The sequence below is a fragment of the Bos indicus genome, chromosome X (assembly GCF_029378745.1).
Source record: "Bos indicus isolate NIAB-ARS_2022 breed Sahiwal x Tharparkar chromosome X, NIAB-ARS_B.indTharparkar_mat_pri_1.0, whole genome shotgun sequence".
Taxonomy (NCBI): Eukaryota; Metazoa; Chordata; class Mammalia; order Artiodactyla; family Bovidae; genus Bos; species Bos indicus.
This window is the reverse complement of record NC_091789.1, coordinates 147,279,095-147,302,615: the sequence shown is the minus strand read 5'-3', so window position 1 is coordinate 147,302,615 and position 23,521 is coordinate 147,279,095. Positions and strand designations below refer to the sequence as shown.

At 46.2% G+C, this 23,521-nt stretch overlaps 1 protein-coding gene across 4 annotated transcripts in view; it reads left to right on the top strand.

Annotated features, from left to right (window-relative positions):
* The window catches only part of STS (steroid sulfatase), a 165,416-nt gene that overhangs the window by 99,042 nt on the left and 42,853 nt on the right, over positions 1–23,521 (top strand). For all 4 annotated transcript variants that reach the window (XM_019955981.2, XM_019955980.2, XM_019955979.2 and 1 more), the window contains one exon: positions 23,351–23,488. In XM_019955981.2, the coding sequence (XP_019811540.2) occupies positions 23,351–23,488 (138 nt within the window). The remainder of the gene's footprint in view (positions 1–23,350; positions 23,489–23,521) is intronic.

The following is a 23,521-nucleotide window of genomic DNA, read 5'->3' as shown; positions in this document are numbered from 1 at the left end:
GCTTTGCCCACTGCGGGTTTCTCCATACCCGTAAAAGCATATTCATAAAAGATCCTTTCTTATTTAACTGTCCGCCATGGCCAATCTCACCCCGCGTTGTGGAGCTTGGACGGCTTGATTCGCAGCTGTGTGCTCACTGTTGCTTGTATTCTTGTTATGACCGAGAAAGGACGGACCGCAGAGATATGGTGTAAGTCTACGCCACGGGTTGGTGTTGCTGTGTAGTTGCTAAGTCTTTGTCGGACTCTTTGCGACCCCATGGACTGTAGCCCCGCCAGGCTCCTCTGCCCATGGGGTTCCTGGAATCCTGGAGTGGACTGCCATGCCCTCCTCCAGCGGATCTTCCTGACCCAGAGATGGAACCCACATCTCTTAAAGCAGGTGGATCCTGTACCGCTAAGCCCCTGGGGAAGCCCACACGTGAGACAGCTGGCAGTAAAAGTCCACAGGGGTGGCCGAAATCCTGAAACCCTAACACCGCTGTGCAGTTTGAGAGGTGGGCAGTGTTGTACTGATCACACTCACTGCCTGCAAAGGGCGTGCCCTGCACCTGGTCTTGCCTTCACATATGTCCCCTCCCTTTGTGATGTCAACGGTCAGGGTGGTGTTCCCTTTCCATCAGAATAGTGTGCAGTCCACAGCAAGTCACAGGGAAAGGGTCATCACCTTTAATACATGCCATTGTGTGCCGAATATATAAGACCTTGGCTTAAGGGAATGTAAGGGTTCCTAAGGGAGTTAAGGTCTGTACAGTCTTAAGCTGTGGTTTTTCCAATAGTCACATACAGATGTGAGAGTTGGACCATAAAGAAGGCTGAGCATGGAAGATTCGATGCTTTCGAAATGAGGTGAAGACTCTTGAGGGTCCCTTGGACTTCAAGGAGATCCAACCAGTCCATCCTAAAGGAAATCAGTCCTGAATATTCATTGGAAGGACTGATGCTGAAGCTGAAACTCTAATACTTTGGCCACCTGATGTGAAGAGCTGACTCACCTGAAAAGACCCTGATGCTGGGAAAGATTGAAGGTGGGAGGAGAAGGGGATGACAGAGGATGAAATGGTTGGATGGCATCACCGACTCAATAGACATGAGTTTGGGTGGATTCCGGGAGTTGGTGATGGACAGGGAGGCCTGGTATGGTGCAGTCCATGGGGCCGCAAAGAGCTAGACATGACTGAGCCACTAGGAAACAGCAGCAAGGGAGTTAAGATTCCTCCAAGTGATTTCAAAATAATGCAGAGGAAGGAGGAATGAATGAATGTCTGGAAGGAGGCGCAGATGAGTTTGGAGAGCTTTTAGAAAGGGATGAGTCCCCATATGTGGCCAGTGGCCTGCCTCAGTGTTTCAGCAGGACACGCTCTTTCTGAGGAAGCCTTTGGGCCGTTGTGGTCTGATTTTCAACCAAGTCTGATTTTCAACCTCAATGAACTCCCCAGCAGCAAAGTCTTGGGGGAGGAACAAGTGGATAAAATGTTGCTGAGATGGGTGAAAGAGGGTAACTCTATTATTTTTTTTTTAATTTTTAATTTAATTTTGTATTGAAATGTAGTTGATATACAATATCAGTTACAAGTGTACCAGGTAATCATCATTCACAGTTTGAAAGCTTATATTCCACTTATAGTTATTATAAACTATTTCGTACATTCCCCATGATGTACGATATACATCTTTATAACTTACTTTGTGCATGATAGTTTATACTGAAAGAAGGCATCTTTTTTTTGAAAGTTACGGTGTTGATTCCGAGGGCTTCCCAGGTGGCGCTACTGGTAAAGAACCCGCCTGACAATGCAGGAGACATGAGAGACACGGATTGGATCCCTGGGTTGGGAAGATACCCTGGAGAAGGGCATGGAAACCCACTCCAGTACTCTTGCATACAGAATCACATGGACAGGGGAGCCCGGCGGGCTCCAGTCCATGGGGTCAAAAAGAGTTGGACACGACTGAAGTGACTTAGCATGCACGCACAGGTTGATTTCTAAAGAGGTCAGTTTTCTTTCATTTTTTAAAAAATTAAACAACCAAAAGCAAAAAATCTATTATTTATCAAGTGGGGTCAGAGCATTTCACAAGCCCCATCCTCCTGTAGTAAGGGACTACAGCGGCTGCTTAATTTTTCACGAGTTCTCCTCTGCTAATCATACCTCTAAGATTAGCTTACAAAATGTATTTTAAAGATTCAGCAAACACTGTTCCGACTCTCGAGCCATCAACGACACGGTCATTAAAACTCAACTCAAGCAACAAATTGGACCTCATTTTCTCACTGGCGGTTTCCTTTATTGAAAAATTCCTTTTTGGAATTTTCGAAAGACTTTTAAGTGCTCTGGGGGGAAGAGAGAGAGGTACGTGTTTACACTTGTCCTTTTGCGATGTTTCTCTTCCAGGGTATCCTTAGTAACACAGCTTTTAAAAGCCTGAGTTTGTAAAAATTTGCTTTTAATTCAATAACTTCCCTGGGATTCTAAATACCCAAAGTGGAAACTGAATTTTTTTTTTTTAAAGAAAATGCACCAGTTGATTCCAGAGTATCCAATCTTGGATATATGCTCGGGATGGCAGCTTAGCTCTACGACAGACAGAACATGACCTCTGGTGCAATCGCCGAAATCTCTGGTTACCCAGATAATCAGGAAACGGAGGCTGCAGAAAGCATCCTCGCCGGCACTTTTGACAGGGTCTAGCATTACAGAAACCTCTGCCCTAATGAGCAGGCTTTTTATTCAAGCAGATCTAGACAGGAGAGAGATGGACCTGTTTTCCATTACAGACCACTGTTTACTCGAATTGCGAGATAACATAATGAGGTTTCAGAATTTTAAGAAAACATTTAGGAAGCGATGACAACCTGTGCCCTGTAACAAAATGAGTAATACAGACCCACCTACGTCCAATTTTCTTTCCACGGCTGTCAAATGTATCGAATAAAAAGACGGGATTAAAGAAAGATCACCTGCCCCGTTTCCAAACACAGAGACTAAGCTTCAGGACGTGTGCCAAAAGAAACTTAAGAAAATGTGCCGTTAGGACATTTGGGAGAGCTTATTGCGAGATTTCGAAATGCAAGGCTTCTGAAAAATAATAAATGGGATATTGTTACTGGAGGATACCTTTATTTATTTTAATTTTATTGAAGTGGAAGGAAATGGCAGCCCACTCCAGTGTACTTGCCCGGAGAATCCCATGGACAGAGGAACCTGGCAGGCTACATACAGTCTATGAAGTTGCAAGAGTCGGACACAACTTAGTCACTAAACCACCACATAGCCGATTTACAATGTTGTGTTAATTTCTGCTATAAAGCAAAGTGACTCAGTTGTACATGCACACCCAGACACACATACCCACACGCATATATGTGCCCGCTCAGATAGACAAGGACAGGGAAGCCTGGCGTGATGCAGTCCATGGGGTAGAAAAGAGTCGGAGACGACTGAGTTACTGAACAACAACCATTTGTGATCACACCTCACGGCATGTGGGATCTTAGTTCTCCAACCAGACTGTGAACCCGTACCCCTGGCACTGGAAGTGCAGAGAGTCTTGACCACTGGACCGCCAGAGGAGCCCCTGACTTTATACCCTTCAGTTAGCATGGAAGCATTTGGGAGCAAAGTCTCTTTACATAGGACTGTGTAAGTCACTTTATTTGCTCCCAAGCAGTAGAAGAAAAGAGAGGTGAGGTCTTCAAGTAGCTTACTCCCATAAACAAACCCCTTCTCCATCCAAAATGGATCTTGTCCATCAGGTACCCCAGATATGAGTGAAGCAGAAAACTCAAACGAAATAAAACTCTGTTGTTTCTGGAGTTCGTCGAGTACTTGCTGCACTTTACACAAAATTCCATTCATTAAGGTCACTAACATCAGACCCACCCGTCGACTCTAAGGAGACGTTTGCCGATTTTATCGGTTACTTCAATTTTAAAACAAACGGTCAGTGGCATTCAACTGCACGCTCTTCTGGAGTCGGCCATGACTGACTGTGATTTGGGCAGCACATTCACGTTTCCAGTTCACGCAAAACCGTTAGAGAAGGAACACTGCTGTCATAATCTTTTTTTTTTCCCCCACTCGGAAGTAAGACAATAGCCAGAAGAGAGCAAAAATGACAGCATTACGGCATTTTACGCCTTTTAAATTTGATCATTTGAAAGCAGAATTGCCCGTCACCGACCTCTGTCGACACCCCGTTGCCAGCCTGCCAAATCTCATCGGTAACAACCACCTTATTTATGCATTTATGCATCTGATTTTCAGCAAGTAAATAAGCCGTGCTCTCGGAAGAGAGAAAGCTACAAGAAATAAGCGTCTCTGACGATCTCGGAAGCTTCGAGCGCTGACTTTGAGAAAAGTCATTTTGCCTCGTCTCAACAACGTGGCGTTTGGGTTTTGCTTGGTGTTGCTTTGTAATTAAGGCAGGGGCCGGGTGCGGGGGGTTGGGGGGGAGGCGGTGGGTAGAGAGGAGAGTTCCAGAAAGGGCATTGCTGTCAACTTTGGAATAGAGGGAGTGCCTCTGGGTGCCAATAGAGTAGATGCTTCTGCTCTTTGATGCCTCACCCCACACGGGAATGCTTGTGTGCAAAAAAACAAAACAAAACAGGAGTTTGCACTCAGGAGTGCACTCAGGAGTGAGGAGTGCAAACTGTGTTTGCACTCAGGAGTGAGGCTGCATCAGGCATCGCTGATCAAGGAGGGGGTGGTCCCCTCGATTGGGTTGAAGGAAAGGGAACCTGTGAGCAGGGCCGTATATATGCAGTTGTGACCAACAGAGGTATTGTGGGTGGTGGTGACTCCAGGGTAGAATGCACACTCACCTGTGTGTGTGTGTGTGCCTGAGCGTGCACGCACAGAACTACAAATCATGCGTTTGGGAAGGAAAGTCTCTTTACAGGGGACTGACTCTCTAAGACATTTTCTTTGCTCCCAAGCAGTAGAAGAATGGGCCAAGCTGGGTCATCTGGGAACCTATTTCCATAAAGTCCTTCTCCGTACATTTTATTTGTCTCTTTTCTGATTTATTTTTTTATTGAAGTGTGGTTGATTTACAGTGTTGGGTTATTTCTGCTATACAGCAAATTGATGCGCTGATAGTTGCATATATATATTCTTTTTCGTGTCTTTTCCCATTATGGTTTGTCACAGGATACTGAGTACAATTCCCTATGTTGTACACTAGGGCCTTCTTGTTTATCCGTCTTATATAAAATAGTTGGCCTCTGCCAACCCCAAACTCCCAGTCCATTCCTCCCGCTGACCCTCCTCCCCCTTGGCAACCAGAAATCTGTTCTCTGTTTCAGTGAGCCTGTTGCTGTGTCCTAGATATGTTCATTTGTGTCCTTTTTTGTAGACTTCATGTAGAAGTGATATCATACGATATTTGTCTTTGTCTGACCTCACATATAAGTGATATCATATGATATTTGTCATTCTCTGTCTGACTTAGTGTGAGAATCTCTAGGGCCATCCATGTTGCTGCAAATGGCATTGTTTCAGTCTTTTTTTTTTTTTTATGGCCGAGTGACATCCTGCTGTGTATATATGCAGCACCTCTTCTTTGTCCGCTCAGCTGTCGATGGACATTTGGGTAGCTTCCATGTCCCAGCTAGTGGTAAAGAACCTGCCTGCCAATGCAAGAGACACGGGAGACGTGGGTTTGATTCCTGGGTCGGGAAGATCCCCTGGAGGAGGGTGTGACAACCCGCTCCAGTATTCTTGCCTGGAGAATCCTATGGACAGAGGAGCCCTGGGTGGGGCTACAGTCCGTAGGGTCGCACAGAGTGGACATGACTGAAGTGACTTAGCACACATGTCCTAGCTATTGTAAACACTGCTTCTTGTCTAGAAAATTCCAGGGACAGAGGAGCCTGGCGGGCTACAGTCCATGGGGTCGCAAAGAGTCGGACACGATGGAGCCACTGAACAAGCAAACAGAAATGACCACTGGGGAGTATGTATCTTTTCAGATTCTGGTTTTCTCTGGATATATCCCCCCAGGAGTGGGATTGCTGGGTCAAGCAGTAGCTGTACTTTAAGTTCTTTAAGGAACAACCATATTGTTCTCCATAGTGACTGTACCAATTTACACTCCCACCAGCAGGGTAGCAGCGTTCTCTGCTCCACACTGTCTCTAGCATTTATTATTTGTGGACTTCTTGATGGTGGCCATTCCGACCAGGGTGAGGTGATACGTCGTTAAGAGTTTTGATCTGTGCTTCTCTAATAATTGGTGATGTTGAGCATCTTTTCATGTGCCTCTTGGCCATCTGTATCAATGGCATTCATTTTCAGTGCTTTGCTCTTGCAAATGAATCTTTGTCTGCCAAAGTGCAATTTTTCTCTGTTAATCTATTCTTGATTTTATATGTCTGTGAGGTATGCACATCTGGAAAGCTTCATATAAATTAGGATATTAGAAAATCAAAAGATAGGGTAGCAAAATGTATCTGCTTACATTTATGTATATACATATATATGTATGTGTGTGTGTGTATATATATAGCACATATTAGTTCAGTTCAGTCGCTTAGTCATGTCCAACTCTTTGCAACCCCACACCAGGCCTCCCTGTCCATCACCAACTCCCGGAATCCACCCAAACTCATGTCCATCGAGTTGGTGATGTCATCCAACCATCTCACCCTCTGTTGTCCCCTTCTCCTCCTGCTGTCAATCTTTCCCAGCATCAGGGTCTTTTCAAATGAGTCAGCTCTTCCCATCAGGTGGCCAAAGTATTGGAGTTTCGGCTTCAGCATCAGTCCTTCCAATGAATATTCAGGACTGATCTCGTTTAGAATGGACTGGTTGGATCTCCTTGCAGTCCGAGGGACTCTCAAGAGTCTTCTCTAGCACCACAGTTCAAAAGCATCCAATGAAGTGACTTAGCATGCATGCAAGCAAGCACATATACATATTACATAATATATATATATCTAAAACATAAGTTTTATATACAAAATTTATATATATTTTCAAGTTATCTTTGCTTCCTGTGTGAGTTTCCAGTATTTGTGACAAAATAGTAATCTTCTGCAGAAAGATTCCGTTTTTGCAGCCTCAGATTAGACATGCAGACAGTGAAGAGTCAGGCAGTTAGGATGGGAAGAGAGCCCTGGGACAGGAGCAGTTGAAGTCTGTTAATCCAGACTTTTGGCCATAAGGTGTAGTTAGAAATTCACTATGTAGAATATTGATTTTCATTCTCCAAATTAATTTATCCTATAAATCGTTAACCTCTGGGTTTCATAAACTCTGTAATTGTATTACCATTTTTTTTTCAAAGCCCAAAGCTTAATTTTTATGTTCTTGAGCCCAGGATGGATATTATTTTACCTTGAGTTTACATCTCAAATTAAAATGAGTATGTTTTCACACTCTTCCACAAAATCATTTCCCTAAAGAAGATAACACCATAAATTATTGAGGAATCAAGGTGCCCAATTGAGTCAAACAAGATTAATAAAATTTCTGGCTCCAGAACCACAACAGCTATCACAACAAGAATAGTAAATGTTTATTGACTCACAATAGCTAAAATCTAAAATTGGTATATGCTAGTCACTTGCAATGGCAGCCCACTCCAGTACTCTTGCCTGGCAAATCCCATGGACGGAGGAGCCTGGTAGGGTGTAGTCCATGGGGTCGCTGAGAGTCAGACACAACTGAGTGACTTCACTTTCACTTTTCACTTTCATGTATTGGAGAAGGAAAGGGCAACCCACTCCAGTGTTCTTGCCTGGAGAATCCAAGGGACGGGGGAGCCTGGTGGGTTGCCGTCTATGGGGTCGAACAGAGTCGGACACGACTGAAGCGACTTAGTAGCAGCAGCAGCAGTCAGTTATCTAACGTCTCACATGGATAGTTTAGTGGTGGCCTCACAATGGTGTTGTAAGAGATTTTTATCATCCTTGTGGGTGAGGAAGTGAAGTTTGGAGAGGCTCATGACTCGTGTAAGACTGCCCAGGTGCCACTAGGCTACACTGCTTCTCTGTAGCCAGAAAAGGTTTCTAGTTTGTTGAGTTAATTGAGAAAGTAGACGTGTCTCCTCTCCAGCTGCGGCTTATCTATAAGACAAGACTCTTTGGACCAATGGCCTCCAACAATTTCCCTCCAGCTCCTGTATCCTAGGAGTTCATCCATCCCTGCATTCTTGACTTGTCTCACACCCTCTAGAGATGTAGTCTTTGCAGTATCCAGGACATGGAGGTGACCTCAATGTCCATGGACAGATGAATGGATAAAAAAGTTGTGGTACGTATAGAGAGTGGAATATTACTCAGGCGTGAAAAGGAAAGGATTTGAGTCCATTGTAGGGCTGTGGATGGACCTAGAGTCCGTCGTACAGAGTGAAAGAAGTCAGCAAGAGAAGAGCAAATGGTGTATGTTAACTGACACACACGTGTGTGGAATTTAGGAAAATGATACTGATGAACCTCTTTCCAGGGCAGGAACAGAGACAAGAGGTGAAGGAAACATACATGCGGATGTGGCGGGGGAAGGAGAGGGTGGGACGATCGAGAGAGTAGCCCTCACATCTGTACACGACCCTGCGTAAGACAGGGAGCTGCTTGGAAGCAGCCGTATGGCGCCAGGAGCTCCACTCGCCGCTCTGTGATGACCTGGAGAGTTGGGCTGGGGGCGTCCAGGGGAGCCTAACAAGGGAGGGGGGATATGTTTACATATGGCTCATTCACTTTGTTGTGTAGCGGAAACCTATACAACAATACTGTAAAGCAGTTATCCTCCAACTAAAAAAAGAAAAAGAAAAAATTAAACAGATGCAGAAAACAATAGGGTGTGCATGTTGGGTGTCTCGGGGGTGTTTTGTACAACACTGGCTTCTCCCTCAGCCTCTTCCGATTAGCACATTTAATTTGCTAATTAAATATATCTAGGCATAGCAAGAAAAGATAAATTAGGATTTGAGAGATGGGGTTAAAGCAATGTTTAAATGGTATTCCACGGAGGACCAGTGTCTATATTTGAAAGGTGAGCTCAAAATTAGGGGTGAGGAGCAGATTTGAATACTTGTTGCTTTCAAGTCGTGACACCCAATTCAGTTCAGTTCAGTTCAGTTCAGTCTCTCAGTCGTGTCTGACTCTTTGTGACCCCATGAATCGCAGCATGCCAGGCCTCCCTGTCCATCACCAACTCCCGGAGTTCACTCAGACTCATGTCCATCGAGTCAGTGATGCCATCCAGCCATCTCATCCTCTGTTGTCCCCTTCTCCTCCTGCCCCCAATCCCTCCCAGCATCAGAGTCTTTTCCAATGAGTCAATTAGCGCCGGTCAAAAAGTCAAAAGCAATAATTCCCATGCATGTGGACTTCCCCTGGGGGGGTTTCAGTGGTTAAGATTTTTGCCTTCCAATGCCCCAGGTTGGGTTCAATCCCTGGTCAGAGAGCTAGGATCACACAGGCCAAAAAACCAATCTGTCAGACAGAAGCAACAGTGTAACAAATTCAGTAAAGACGTAAAAAAAAATCCTCCTATGTGATGTGTTAACACCTGCTCGAACCAGTTGAATTAATCAGATGAAATGAAGTCACATACTTAGAACACTCAGCACAGTGCCAGCTATGCAACAAGTGCTCAGTAAATGCTGCTGCTATTATTATTTTTATTATTACTATTGCTATTATTATTGCTCTCCCTTTCACAGATGCGTGAAGCATGTTTGCTTAAAATGTACATACACCCACATGATATTGAGTAGAAAAGTCATGGATGAGAAAAAAAAAAAAAGTCCGTGATGGAAAAGGAGACAAGTATTTGGACCATCTTGTGGGTTTTGACATCACTGTCGCTCTTTCATCTTCTATTTGAAGTGTTCACTCTGGACTTCACATTCCCCACAGAGCCCTTCTGCCTGTGGCTTTGGTGTTCAGGATCTTAGGGACGGAACTGAATTGCTTCTAAGAGTTTGAGCTCTCCCCATGAAGTCAGCATGTCACCCCAGAGTTAGATGGACATTTCAGGAACTGCAGGCAGCAAGCTGGAGGTCACTTGGACATAAGAGAGGAGCTTGGTGGGGTGGTAGTCAATGTATCCACTTTTCTTTTTTAATACGTATTTATTTATTTGACTGCACCACGTCTTTGGAGAAGGCCATGGCACCCCACTCCAGTACTCTTGCCTGGAAAATCCCATGGACGGAGGAGCCTGATAGGCTGCAGTCCATGGGGTATTGAAGAGTCGGACACGACTGAGCGACTTCACTTTCAATTTTCACTTTCTTGCATTGGAGAATGAGATACCAATCCACTCCAGTATTCTTGCCTGGAGAATCCCAGGGACGGGGGAGCCTGGTGGGCTGCCGTCTATGGGGTTGCACAGAGCTGGACACGACTGAAGCGACTTAGCAGCAGCAGCAGCAGCACCACGTCAGTTGTAATATACCGGGTCTTTGGTTGTGGCATGCAAAGTCTTATTTGTGGCATGTACGATCTAGTTCCCTGACCAGGAATCGAACCTAGACCCCCTGCATTGGGAGTGTGGTATCTTAGCCACTGGACCACCAAGAAAGGCCCAGCATGTCCAGGTTTTAATTTGAATGGTGAGGAGGAGTTGAATCTGTGAATAATGTAAAGGTGTCTGCAAACAGAAGCATCACTTTCCATTTTACATCCTCAGCTTTATATATGGTCCAATCCAATGCCAAAGGAAAAAAAAATCTAGTCCTGAGATTAAAAAATGAGTAGATCAATGTTATGTGGCAACCTGGATGAAAGGAGGGTTTAGGGGAGAATGGATACATGTATATATTATATTGTTGAGTCCCTTTGCTGTCCACCTGAATCTGTCACAACATTGTTAACTGACTATGCCCCAAATGCTCCAATACTTTGGCCACCTGATGTGAAGAGCTGACTCATTGGAAAAGACCCTGATTCTGGGAAAGATTGAGGGCAGGAGGAGAAGGGGACAGCTGAGGATGAGGTGGTTGGATGGCATCACCGACTTAGCAAACATGAGTTTGAGCAAACTCTGGAAGATAGTGAAGGACAGGAAAGCCTGGCATGCTGCAGTCCATGGGGATTTCAAAGAGTTGGACACAACTTAGCGACTGAACAACAATGCAAAATAGAACAGTTTAAAGATTGAAAAGAAGATGAATAGGGATGGTGTGAAGGACATCATAAAAAAAGAGCCTTCTGAAGAGCTTGGTTTCCTTGGTCATTCACTGTCCATCGCCTATGGACATGCACTGCTCACAGCCCAGCTCAGGTGGGAAGTGTAACGGTCATCTCTTCCATCGCTGGAGAAGTTCTGGCCGACCCCTTTCTAGAGCTCTGCACTGGCTTGGACCATAGAAAGTGCCCCCTGGACCAGTGGGCAATGTCAGTCTCCATCACAAACCCTGGACAAACCCCCCTGGCAAGTTCAACTGGTGGCCGTTTGCACAGAGCAAACGAGATGCAGGCTTTCTTCTCTGCAACCCAGTGAAGACCAGCAGATACAGAGGTATAGCTGCATCAAGAGCGGGGAGACCTGTGTTTCCTGCGAGAGCTGCCCTTTAAAACGACTGCTGCTGTCTGAGCGACCGCTGCCCAGGTGAGCCAGTCCTCTGTGATGCTTATCCTCCTGGGGAGGCAACGACCACAGACACTGACCGCAGAGCCTTCCTCTGACCCGCGGGCGTATTGACTCTGATTTCCCCCTGCAGACGCACACGTGCGATGCCACTGACCACACTCAGTGACACTGCTGTTGTGCACACGCGCGAAAGCACAGCTGTGCTCGCTGAGAATGAGGACTGGTTGGAGTTATTGAAATCATTTCCATCCCATGCAACACCCTGGGGAGGTGAGGGGGGTGGAAAAACAGAATTTCTTGTTAATTGGAGAAGATGGTTATCAGAGCCTCGGAAGCATCCCAAGTGGTGGGGAACACATGCTGGCTGAGGGAATCCATCTCACAGTAGAGCTGCGATGAGGGCAGAGATGGGCTTAAGATTGGAAATCACCGTGTAATCATAGCAACCGGGGCAACGCAGAATAAGGATGGATTTCCTGGAGACAGTGTGGACTCAGACAGGAAGGAACCCGAGAAGTGACGTGAAGTGAAGCCACGTCAGGAAAGGATCGTTCGGAGAAAACAACATTTCCATCTCGCAGCTTCATGCTTCTTAGTTACCCTGATCATCCTAATTATTTATTGTATTTAGTCAAAGCTATGACCAACCTAGGAAGCGTGTTAAAAAGTAGAGACATTATGTTGCCAACAAAGGTCCGTCTAGTCACAGCTATGGTCTTTCCAGTAGTCGTGTACGGATGTGAGAGCTGGACCATAAAAAAGGCTGAGTGCCAAAGAATTGATGCCTTCAAATTGTGCTGCTGGAGAAGACTATTGCCAGTGCCTTGGACTGCAAGGAGATGAGACCAGTCAATCATAAAGGCAACCGACCCTGAAGGATAGATGCTGAAGGTGAAACTCTGATCCTTTGGCCACCTGATGTGAAGAACTGACCCGTTTGAAAAGACCCTGGTGCTGGGAAAGATTGAAGGCAGGAGAAGGGGATGACAGAGGATGACATGGTTGGATGGTATCACTGACTCGATGGACATGAGTTTGAGCAAGCTCCTGGAGTTGGTGATGGACAGGGAGGCCTGGCGTGCTGCAGTCCACAGGGTCGCAAAGAGTTGGACACGACTGAGCGACTGAACAACGACAGCATAAAGATCTTCCCAGGTAGCCCAGGGGTAAAAAGTCTGCCTGGCCAATGCAGAAGACAATGGTTGGATCCCTGGGTCAGGAAGATCCCCTGGGGGAGAAATTGGCAACCCAAACTCCAGTCTTCTTGCCTGGATGATGGACAGAGGAGCCTGGTGGCCTACAAGGCTGGCTGCAAAGCATTGGGCGCAGCTAAGCAGGCGCACAATGTCAGTACGTTGACAAATATGACCATGTTGGCTATGCTCCTAACCCCACGTAAGCTAACAAAGAATTGCCTTTGTAGGCTCAACGACAGCATAATTTGTCTCTCCCGGTAGCTGATGCAGGGGCGCATCAGAACACAGGCTGAAGCTTGCTCCCTGAAATACCACCTACTGTTTCCCCAAGCCCCTCAGACAGTCGTGGCCACCACCGGTTGCTACACTTATTAATACACGCTCTCTCGTTTATCTTCAGATCCTACCCTCTTTGGGAACATTTGCGTTCCATCGTTGACCTGTTGATCACAGGAAGGACTTACTGAAATGTTTTTAGGCGAATCTTTCAGCATTTCCTGTGTTCCCTGAATTACACTGAGTAGGTGGAAATTCTTTCTTAATTATTCATGCATGGTGTGTGTCTGCTTCAGGAGATATTCCCTTTCCTTATGAGCTCAGTGTTTCCAGACAGCTGAATAGCGACATCACAGCGTTTTTGTTTCCATATTTTGCCTGAATCCACCTACCTTATTGGAGAAGGCAATGGCACCCCACTCCAGTAACTCTTGCCTGGAAAATCCCATGGACCGAGGAGCCTGGTAGGCTGCAGTCCATGGGGTCGCTAAGAGTCGGACACGACTGAGCGACTTCCCTTTCACTTTTCACTTTCATGCATTGGAGAAGGAAACGGCAACCCACTCCAGTGTTCTTGCCTGCAGAATCCCAGGGATGGGGGAGCCTATGGGCTGCCGTCTATGGGGTCACACAGAGTTGGACACGACTGAAGCGACTTAGCAGCAGCAGCAGCAGCAACCTACCTTATAGGAAACAAGAGAAAAGCCAGATTTGCTGAAATAGCAAGTCCTCCCTTAGACAACTTGATTAAAAAATTTTTGTTATTGAAGTATTGTTGATTTACAATGTTTCGGGTATACAGCAAAGTGATTCAGTTTTATATAGACACACACAACTTCTTCAGATTCTTTTCTGTTACAGATTGTTACAAGGTATTGAATATAGCTCCCTGTGCTATACAGTGGGTCCTTGTGGTTTATCTGCTCTATGTAAAGTAGTGTGTATCTTTGAATTTCAAATCCATGATTTATCCCTTCTCCCAACCCTTTGCTAGCTACAAGTGGGTTTTCTGTGTCTGTGTCTGTTTTACGAATGAATTCATTTGTATCATTTTTTGGATTCCATGTAAAGCGATATCATAGGATGTCTGTCTTTCTCTCTTTAACTTCACTCAGTATCACAAGCTCGAGGTCCTTTCATGTTGCTGCAGGTGGCATTATTCCGTTCTTTTTTTATGGCTGAGTAATATTCCACTTTGTATATGTGGCTCGTCTTCTTTGTCCATTCCTCTCTCCCTGGATGTGTAGGTTACTTCCAAGTCTTGGTTATTGTAAATATTGCTGCTGTGAGCATTGCGGTGCATGTATGTTTTTTGAATTATGGTTTTCTCTGGATATGTGCCCAGGCGTGTGATTGCAGGATCATACGGAAGCTCTATTTTTAGTTTTTAAAGGAACCTCCATACTGTTCTGGACCAACGTACATTCCCGCCAGCAGTGTTGGCGGGTTCCCGTTTCTCCACAACCCCTCTAACATTTGTAGACGTTTTAATGATGGCCATTGTGACCTGTGGGAGGTAGTGCCTCGTTGTAGTTTTGCTGTCAGGCAAGCTGATAGTTTAACTGAGTTTTAACTCCGCTTTAAGAAGAGCTAAGCTGCGTTAGTACTCATGGTCCAGGGCTGAGTTTGCGATGCAGATCTCTGTCATCACTGATGGCAACCCTCTACCGTTATATGTTATGACCTCCAACTTAGACGGGCTTCCCGGGGGGCGCTAGGGGTAAAGAACCCACCTGCCAATGCAGAAAGACCCTGGGTTCAGTCCCTGGGTCGGGAAGATCCCCGGCGGAGGCCACAGCCACCCACTCCAGTGTTCCTGCCTGGAGAATCCCATGGACAGAGGAGTCTGGAGGGCTGCAGCCCATAGGGTCACAGAGTCGGACACGACTGAAGCGACTTAGGACGCGTGCACCCACTCGGAGGTCAAGAACCGCAGTGAGCAAACCAGGGACCCAGGACTTGGGACCTGGGAGCCAGACCCTGGACAGTCAATTCTCCATGACAGCAACTCCGTCTCAGGCAAGACCTAGGATTCCGGCTGAGGGCTGGAAAACCTTCTCTCTCACTTTGTGCATCACAGTGGCACGTGTTATCACTCTTGCATGTGGCACGAATCAGTGGAAGGGACAAATTCTCCAGAACGCGGGCTTCTTTCAACCTGCGTCCACACTTGTGGGAGGAAGGGACCGTCATTTTCACACCTCCCAGATTTCTGCTTTAAAATGACCGAACCCTCGTCAGCGAGCCCTCATTTCCCTCCCTCCCCCACCTCCGATACACTCAATCTTTGCTGTCTCCGGTTAGATAACAAAGTGCTCTCGAAAATGGCTTGTTTTCTGTATTTGTTTCATTTTCGGGAAGAATGTGGGGAAGCTTTGGAAATAAAACATTTCATTTATACACTATCCTGCAGCCCTCCACCGGTAATTCAGAACTATCATCCGATATAAATGGGCGTCATTATACCTTGAGAACCTCTGAAAGATAATATTTGCGAACCTCTGACTTGCAGCATGTGGGTCTGAAAGCAAGAATAATACAGCGGTGTTTGTTCCCACAGGAGATTTCGCTGCAGAATTTTTTTAGACGAGAAATATGTTAGACCTTTATAGGATCAGTGTCATGAAACATCTAACGGCTAATGGGCTTCTCGGATGAGATTCTGGCGTTTAAGACCCAAATAGGATGAGATACGAGGGTGCCTCTCTCAGGGTGAAAAAGAACTGAAAGAGAATCAGAAATATGATGCTTTTTCAGGTATCCATGCGTGGGAGCATCAGCTAGATTCTCTGGGATTCTCAATCCCAGCCCAGTGGTATAAGGTCCTTTTGATGAAAATCATCAAGTTATCACTCTAGGCGATGGATCGAAGGAATGGATGGGGGCAAAGGAAGTATCTTATCATGGTCGTTTGAAAATATTGGAATTTGGAGGAGATATCTAGGGAGGGGTGTGAAGATGAGGGAAGATGTGACATATATTTATTTTATTTTTTTTTTTTTATTTTTTTTTTTCTGCTCACATGTGACATATATTTTAGTAGAAGGATTCTGTGTAGTGAGTGTGGCTGCTGGGTCATCTGGGTTTGAAAACAGCCTGCAGGGAAAACTGTCATGGGGGGATGTAGCTGCCTTGAGGAAAGGCAGTGATCAACCAGGGGGATCTGGGATCAAATATCCGCCATCCCCGACACTCTGCACGCTCTGGTTTTTATCCCTTTTTCAGTGGCTTTTTGTCAACACGAGTTGAATGCAGTATGATGATGTGTGGGAACCAACAGGGCATTTGAAAGGCATCTTTTAAAAATTAGCAGACGATTTAAAGAAATGTTTGCTCATTGTAATATTGTGTCTTTTTTTTAAAAAACAAGCCAAGCAGCTTGCAAGATCCCAGTTCCCCGAGTGTTACTCGCTCAGTCGTGCCCGACTCTTTGCGACCCCACGAGCTGTAGCCTGCCAGGCTCCCCTGTCCATGAAATTCTCCAGGCAAGAATGCGGGAGTGGGTTGCCATTTCCTTCTCCAGGAAGCGATCAAACCTGGTCCCTCAGCAGTGAAAACATAAAGTCCTAACCCCTGGACTGCAGTTTGCAGTAGACTATTTTTCTTTGTATAGCAGTTTTAAGTTTACAGGAAAACAGAGCAGAAAGTACAGAGAATTTTTCTATAGTCATTTCTTCTGCACACGATTTGCTGTATTCTCTCTCTTTTTTTTTTTTTATGTGGACCATTTCTAAAGTCCTTATTGAATTTCTTATGCTATTGCTTCTGCCTTTTTTTTTTGTTCATTTGTCTTTTTGTAGAATCTCAGCTCCCCGACAAGGGATTGAACCCACACCCCCTGGCATTGGAAGGCAAAAGTCCAAACCTCAGATGACCTTGCGACTTGACTCTCACTTTTCACTTTCAGGCATTGGAGAAGGGAATGGCAACCCACTCCAGTGTTCTCGCCTGGAGAATCCCAGGGACGGAGGAGCCTGGTGGGCTGCCGTCTGTGGGGTCGCACAGAGTCGGACGCGACTGAAGCGACTTAGCAGCAGCAGCAACAGCAGCAGCACAGTATGTGTGTTGCTTTTGATGAACCAATATTGATACATTCGGTTCAGTTTAGTCGCTCAGTCCTGTCCGACTCATTGTGACCCCATTAACATCAGTTAAAATGCATAGTTGTCATTACAGTTCACTACTGAATTTGTGCCTTTTATTTTTGTTGTTGTTCAGTCGCTCAGTCGTGTCCAGCTCTTTGTGACCCCATGGACTGCAGCACGCCAGGCCTCCCTGTCCATCACCAACTCCCGGAGTCTACCCAAACTCATGTCCATTGAGTCGGTGATGCCATCCAGCCATCTCATCCTCTGTCGTCCCCTTCTCCTCCTGCCTTCAGTCTTTCCCGGCATCACGGTCTTTTCCAATGAGTCAGCTCTTTGCATGGGTTGGGGCAAACGTGTAATCATTACAGTATCATACACAATACTTGCAGCCATGAAATTAAAAGGTGCTTACTCCTTGGAAGGAGAGTTATGACCAACCTAAACAGCATATTAAAAAGCAGAGACATTACTTTGCCAACAAAGGTCCGTCTAGTCAAGGCTATGGTTTTTCCAGTGGTCGTGTATGGATGTGAGAGTTGGACTATGAAGAAAGCTTACTGCTGAAGAATTGATGCTTTTGAACTGTGGTGTTGGAGAAGACTCTTGAGAGTCCCTTGGACTGCAAGGAGATCCAACCAGTCTATCCTAAAGGAGATCAGTCCTGGGTGTTCATTGGAAGGACTGATGTTGAAGCTGAGACTCCAATCCTTTGGCCACCTGATGCGAAGAGCTGACTCATTGGAAAAGACCTGATGCTGGGAAAGTTTGAGGGCTGGAGGAGAAGAGGATGACAGAGGATGAGATGGTTGGATGGCATCATTGACTCGATGGATATGGGTTTGGGTGGACTCTGGGAGTTGCTGATGGACAAGGAGCCCTGGTGTGCTGCAGTTCATAGGATGGCAAAGAGTCAGACACGAGTGAGCGACTGAACTCAACTGAATACAATACTTGCCCTCCCTGTTCGTCCCTCCCTGATCCCCAGCCCCTCAGGAGCACTGATCTTTTTACTGTCTGCATGGTTTTGCGTCTTCTGGCGTGTCACAGAGTTGAATCATGCTGTATGCAGCCTTTTCAGATTGGCTTGTTTCACGTCTGTGTGTGTTTGTTGTTTAGCTGCTCAGGTGTTTCTGACTCTTTGTGACCCCATGGACTGTAGCCCACCAGGCTCCTCTGTCCATGGGATTCTCCAGGCAAGAATACTGCAGTGGGTTGCTATTTCCTTCTCCAGGAGATCTTTCCGACCCAGGGATGGAACCCAGGTCTCCTGTGATAGTCATATGCATTTAAGTTTCTTCCATGCCTCTTCATGGCTTGATAACTCATTTCCTTGTATCGGTGAATAACATCACATTGAGTGGCTAGACCCCAGTTAGTTTATCCATTCATCTACCAAGGTGCTGAAAGACACCTTGGTTACTTCCAAGGTTTTGGCAACTATAAATAAACAAGCTCTAAATATGTGTGTTGTTTTCGTAGAAGTTGCCACAGAAGCCGCATTTTTCAAAAAGATATTTCTTCATAGCATTTTTCTTTATACTAAGCTACTTCTATATATGTATATTCAAAAATACTTTCGTTTGAAACAGAGGTGCATGGTTGTATGGCCTTTTGCAAATACCAATTACAGCACAGGGAAGTGAAGCCCTGATCTGTGTTGTTTGGTTAATACTTAGAAATTTTTATGTGCATGCAAGGGACGTTCGTGGGGGTTTTTTGTAGATTTTTTTCACATGTTCTCTTTGCAGTTCTTTCCTTTTATTTGTGACTGGGCTGGGTCTTCGTCGCCGCACGGGCTTCTCTCTAGTCGCAGGGAGAGGGGGCTGCTCTCGAGTTGTGGGGTGTGGGCTTCTCATTGCGGGGGCTTCTCTCGTTTTGGAGTACGGGCTGCAGGTTGCATGGGCTCTCATTGCGGGGGCTTCTCTCGTTTTGGAGTATGGGCTGTAGGTTGCATGGGCTCCAAGAGTTGCAGCTCCGGGGCTTTAGGGCGCGGGCTCAGTATTGTGGCACATGGTCTTCGTTGCCCCTCGGCATGTGGGATCTTCCCGGACCAGGGATCAAACCCAAATTTGATCCCAGACCAGGGATCAAAGGCATTGACCAGGAGGTTCTTTCCCAACGAGCCACCAGGGAAGGCCCCCAAAGGGGCCTTCTTCCTTCAGAGTGTATGCTGTTGCGGCTCCGTCGCTTCAGCCGTGTCCGACTCTGTGCGCCCCATGGACGGCAGCCCAGCAGGCTCCCCTGTCCCTAGGATTCTCCAGGCAAGAACACTGGAGTGGGTTGCCATTTCCTTCTCCAGTGCATGCATACTAAGTCGCTTCCGACTCTGTGCGACCCCTATGGACAGCAGCCCTCCAGGCTCCTCTGTCCACGGGATTCTCCAGGCAAGAGTACTGGAGCGTGTTGCCATTTCCTTCTCCGTCAGAGTGTACGTGGGGGTTGTATCTCTGCCTTGTTGCTCCTTCCTGTGCCAACTCATTAAACTAATTACCATTCGCAAAGTGATAAGCCTTAAATTAGTGTCAGAGTCCAATTACCCCAATCCTGCGTGCACAGGTGGTTTGTGGAGCTGAATCAAAGCACAGCCCAATAAATGTCTGGCTGGTGATGATTGATCACGGGAGACAACTCGCTGAAACAGTCCTGCGCGTCTTATCCCCTGATCCTGAGGACGACGTTCATCTCCACGGCGAGGCTTCCAGGAATGTTTATCGTACGGAATGAAGCACTGAGAGAGACTGAGCGTCCTCTAGCCTGTGGCGTTGCAATCAGATAGCAAGAATATGTCTGGTGACAGATGAAGCGGATGTTGCTTTTGCATTGGAAATCATGTCTGCCACCTCCACAGAGGGTGGACCCTGTAGCTTTTTATGCCCTCTTTTTGGACAAAATCAGTCAGGGTGCAGCCCCCGGGGTGGAGGGCCTGACTCCATGGGGTATGTGATCTGTCTGCTGGATAGGCTTACACATATTTATTTGGCCAATTACCAATATTCAGTTTATTGTCTTTTTTATATTTTTTAATCTTTATTTTATTTTTAATTTTTTTTATTTTGTCTTTTTTTAAAAATATTTATTTGGCTGATTACCCATATTCAGTTATTGTCTTTTAAAAATATTTATTTATTTGGCTGATTACCAATATTCAGTTATTGCCTTTTTTTATTTTATTTTTTAATCTTTATTTTATTTTTAATTTTTTTATTTTGTCTTTTTTTAAACATTTATTTATTTGACCAATTACCCATATTTGGTTATTGCCTTTTTTTAATTTAATATTTATTTATTTGGCTGAGTAGGATCTTAGTTGTCGCATGTGAGATCACACAGGATGGCTGATGTTCACCGTGGCATGTGGGGGTCTCCAGTTGTGACCTCTGAACTCTGGGTTGCAGCCGGTGGGCTCCAGTTCCCTCATCAGGGATGGAACCCGGGCCCCCTGCATTGGGAGCGTGGAGTGTCGGCCCCTGGGTTGTGGTGGTTTAGTCGCTCAGTCGTGTCCGACTGCTTTGAGACCCCATGGACTGCAGCCCGCCAGGCTCCTCTGTCCGTGGGGACTCTCCAGGCCAGAATCCTGCAGTGGGTTGCCATTCCCTTCCTCCAGGGGATCTTCCCGACGCAGGGATGGAACCTGCATCTCCTGCCTTGCAGGCGGATTCTTCACCACTGCGGCCCTTAGCCCCTGGACCACCAGGGCAGCCTCCTCAGTTGTTACTTCTGCTGCCAAGGATGCCCGGTGTGCTTGTAGAGTTCCCGTTGTGATTATCCTACACTGACCTCACCCCAAAACGTGGGTCCCCCGTCGAGATGAGCGATCCTTGAGCCACACCAAGACGATACAGAAAGGGTTGTAACTCCCAGGTGATGAGACTTTCTGGACAGAGCAGGGTAGCTGCTGGGCCGCTGTGAAGATGGCTTTCAGGAGATGGGGAAAAGGAGACAAATAAGCCGTTGTGGGAGATAGAAGCTGACTCCTAGATGTGGGTTCCTGCGTGTAGGTAGGAGCTGGTACAGTTTGAACCCCACGTGGGCACTGAGGGAAGGAGCCCGTAGGCTTTCTTGTAAGCTTGTTGGGTGCAAATGGAAGAGGCAGAGATGAGGTCTAAATACTCTTTGTGCCTGCTGTTTAGTTCCTAAGTCCTGTCCAACTCTTTGCGACCCCATGGACTGCAGTCAGCCAGGCTCCTCTGTGGGATTCTCCCAGGCCAGAACACTGGAGTGGGTTGAAGTTTCCTTCTCCAGAGAATATTCCCAACTCAAGGATCAAACCTGCATCTCCTACATAGGCAGGCAGATTCTTTTCGGCTGAGCCACTTGAGAAGCATTTAAAGCTCTTAGCAGACCTCAGAAAACCAGCTCAGGCCCTTTAATACCTCACAGTATAACTAACTGCCTGCACTGGCCAAATGAAGCCAGCACCATGGGACTATAAGGGATCTCTGTGGGAATTATAAATTAGATGCCTCTAGTCTGACCATCATTTTCTTCTGATTTGAGAGCAGATGAGTGAGTTGAGTGAACGTTGCTCAGTTGTGTCCGACTCTGTGACCCCATGGACTATACAGTCCATGGGATTCTCTAGGCCAGAATACCTGAATGGGTAGCCTTTCCCTTCTCCAGAGGATCTTCCCAATGCAGGGATGGAACCCACGTCTCCCACACTACAGGCAGATGGAACCCACGTCTCCCACACTGCAGGTGGATTCTTTACCAACTGACTTATGAGGGAAGCCCAGATGAGAGCTTCCTAATCAGAGAGGCTGTATTTCAGCCCATTCTTCCATCTTCAGCTTGCTTCTGTAATTTTTTTTTTCCTTATGAAAAATTTGAGCTATAAAGGGAGAAAAGTGCAGTCAAGCGCCACATGTCCTGGGCCCACCTTTACCAATTGATGAAGTCAGGTCTGATGTAGGGTCATCATGCTTTGTACTCGCTTCCCATCTTCCTGGACGAATGTGATGAAGAGATAAGCTGTCATACCATGCCATCCATGGGTCTGTTCATCTGCTAAGCTGTGCTGGCTTTGAGAGTCTGGGTTTTGTTATCAGACTTCACTCTTTATTTGTTGTCTGCCACTTCCTAGGCTTCCCTGGTGGCTCAGACAGTAGAGGATCTGCCTGTAATGCAGGAGACCCGGGTGTGATCCCCAGGTGGGGAAGATCCTGTGCAGAAGGGAAGGGCAACCCACTCCAGTATTCTTGCCTGGAGAATCCCATGGACAGAGGAGCCTGGTGGGCTACAGTCCACGGGATCACAAAGAGTCAGACACCGCTTAGCGACTAAACAACAATATGTTAGGGTTAGTCTAGAACATGCAGTTTGGGGGAAAAAAGATGAGGACAAAGAAAAGGAAAATGTGAGGAAAATAGATTTTTCATGACGGGCAGTTTTAGACCTGGGTATCTATGGTAACTATTAGAAAGGGCCTTCATCAAAAAGTATTTATAGAGATGTTTCGTCATATAAGAGGAGACCTGATGGTTTAGTTTTTTACCAGACAGTGAGGAAAGCTAGTAGACTTCCTTTTCTTTAGCTGGAGAATAATTGCTTTACAATGATGAGTTAGTTTATGCTGTACAACATGTGAGCTGTAGGTATATATGTATATATCCCCTGCCTCTTGAACCTCCTCCCTACCCCCTCATCTGACTCCTCTAGGCAAATGGATTAAGAAGTCGTGCTACATATACACAGTGGAATATTACTCAGCCATAAAAGGGAACAAGATTGGGTCATTCGTAGTGATGTGGATCCACCTAGAGTCTTTCATACAGAGTGAAGTAAGTTCAAAGGAGAAAAACAAAGATCGTATATTAACACATATTGATGGCATCTAGTAGACGTTTTTATGACCTCAAGACCAAGGCCAGCTGATGGTTGCAACAATCTTCCCTCTGCTAGCATCTTCCTCCAAAGGGCTCATAGTGTGTGAGCCTGGTTCTTCTAGAATGTTTATCGAGCCTCCCTGGAGGATTGCCCCACGATGCCTAGAGGTTCAAATGATACTTACAGATGAGACTTAATTCCATGACTAACCTTTCTCCTTGTCTCTGCCGAGTGCCCAGCCACTGTGGGTCCTTCTGATTATGGAGCATCCCGGATTAGAATCTGCGTGGGCGAGAGGGCTCAGGGTATAAGACTGTCTCCTCAGCATCACCAATTCCCAGACGAGTGCACAAGGGCAAATCACCTCTGTTTCTGTTGTAAAGATTGTGCTTTTTTAACCTTGAGTGTTTCCTCCCCTTCAGGGCAGATCTTGGATGTCCTCGACGAGCTGAAACTGGCTAATAACACCCTGGTGTACTTCTCCTCCGACCAAGGAGCTCACGTAGAGGAGGTGACCGTCAAAGGGGAAGTTCAAGGAGGCAGTAACGGTATCTACAAAGGTAAGAAATGTGTTCGGTGGGCAGTGCCTGTGG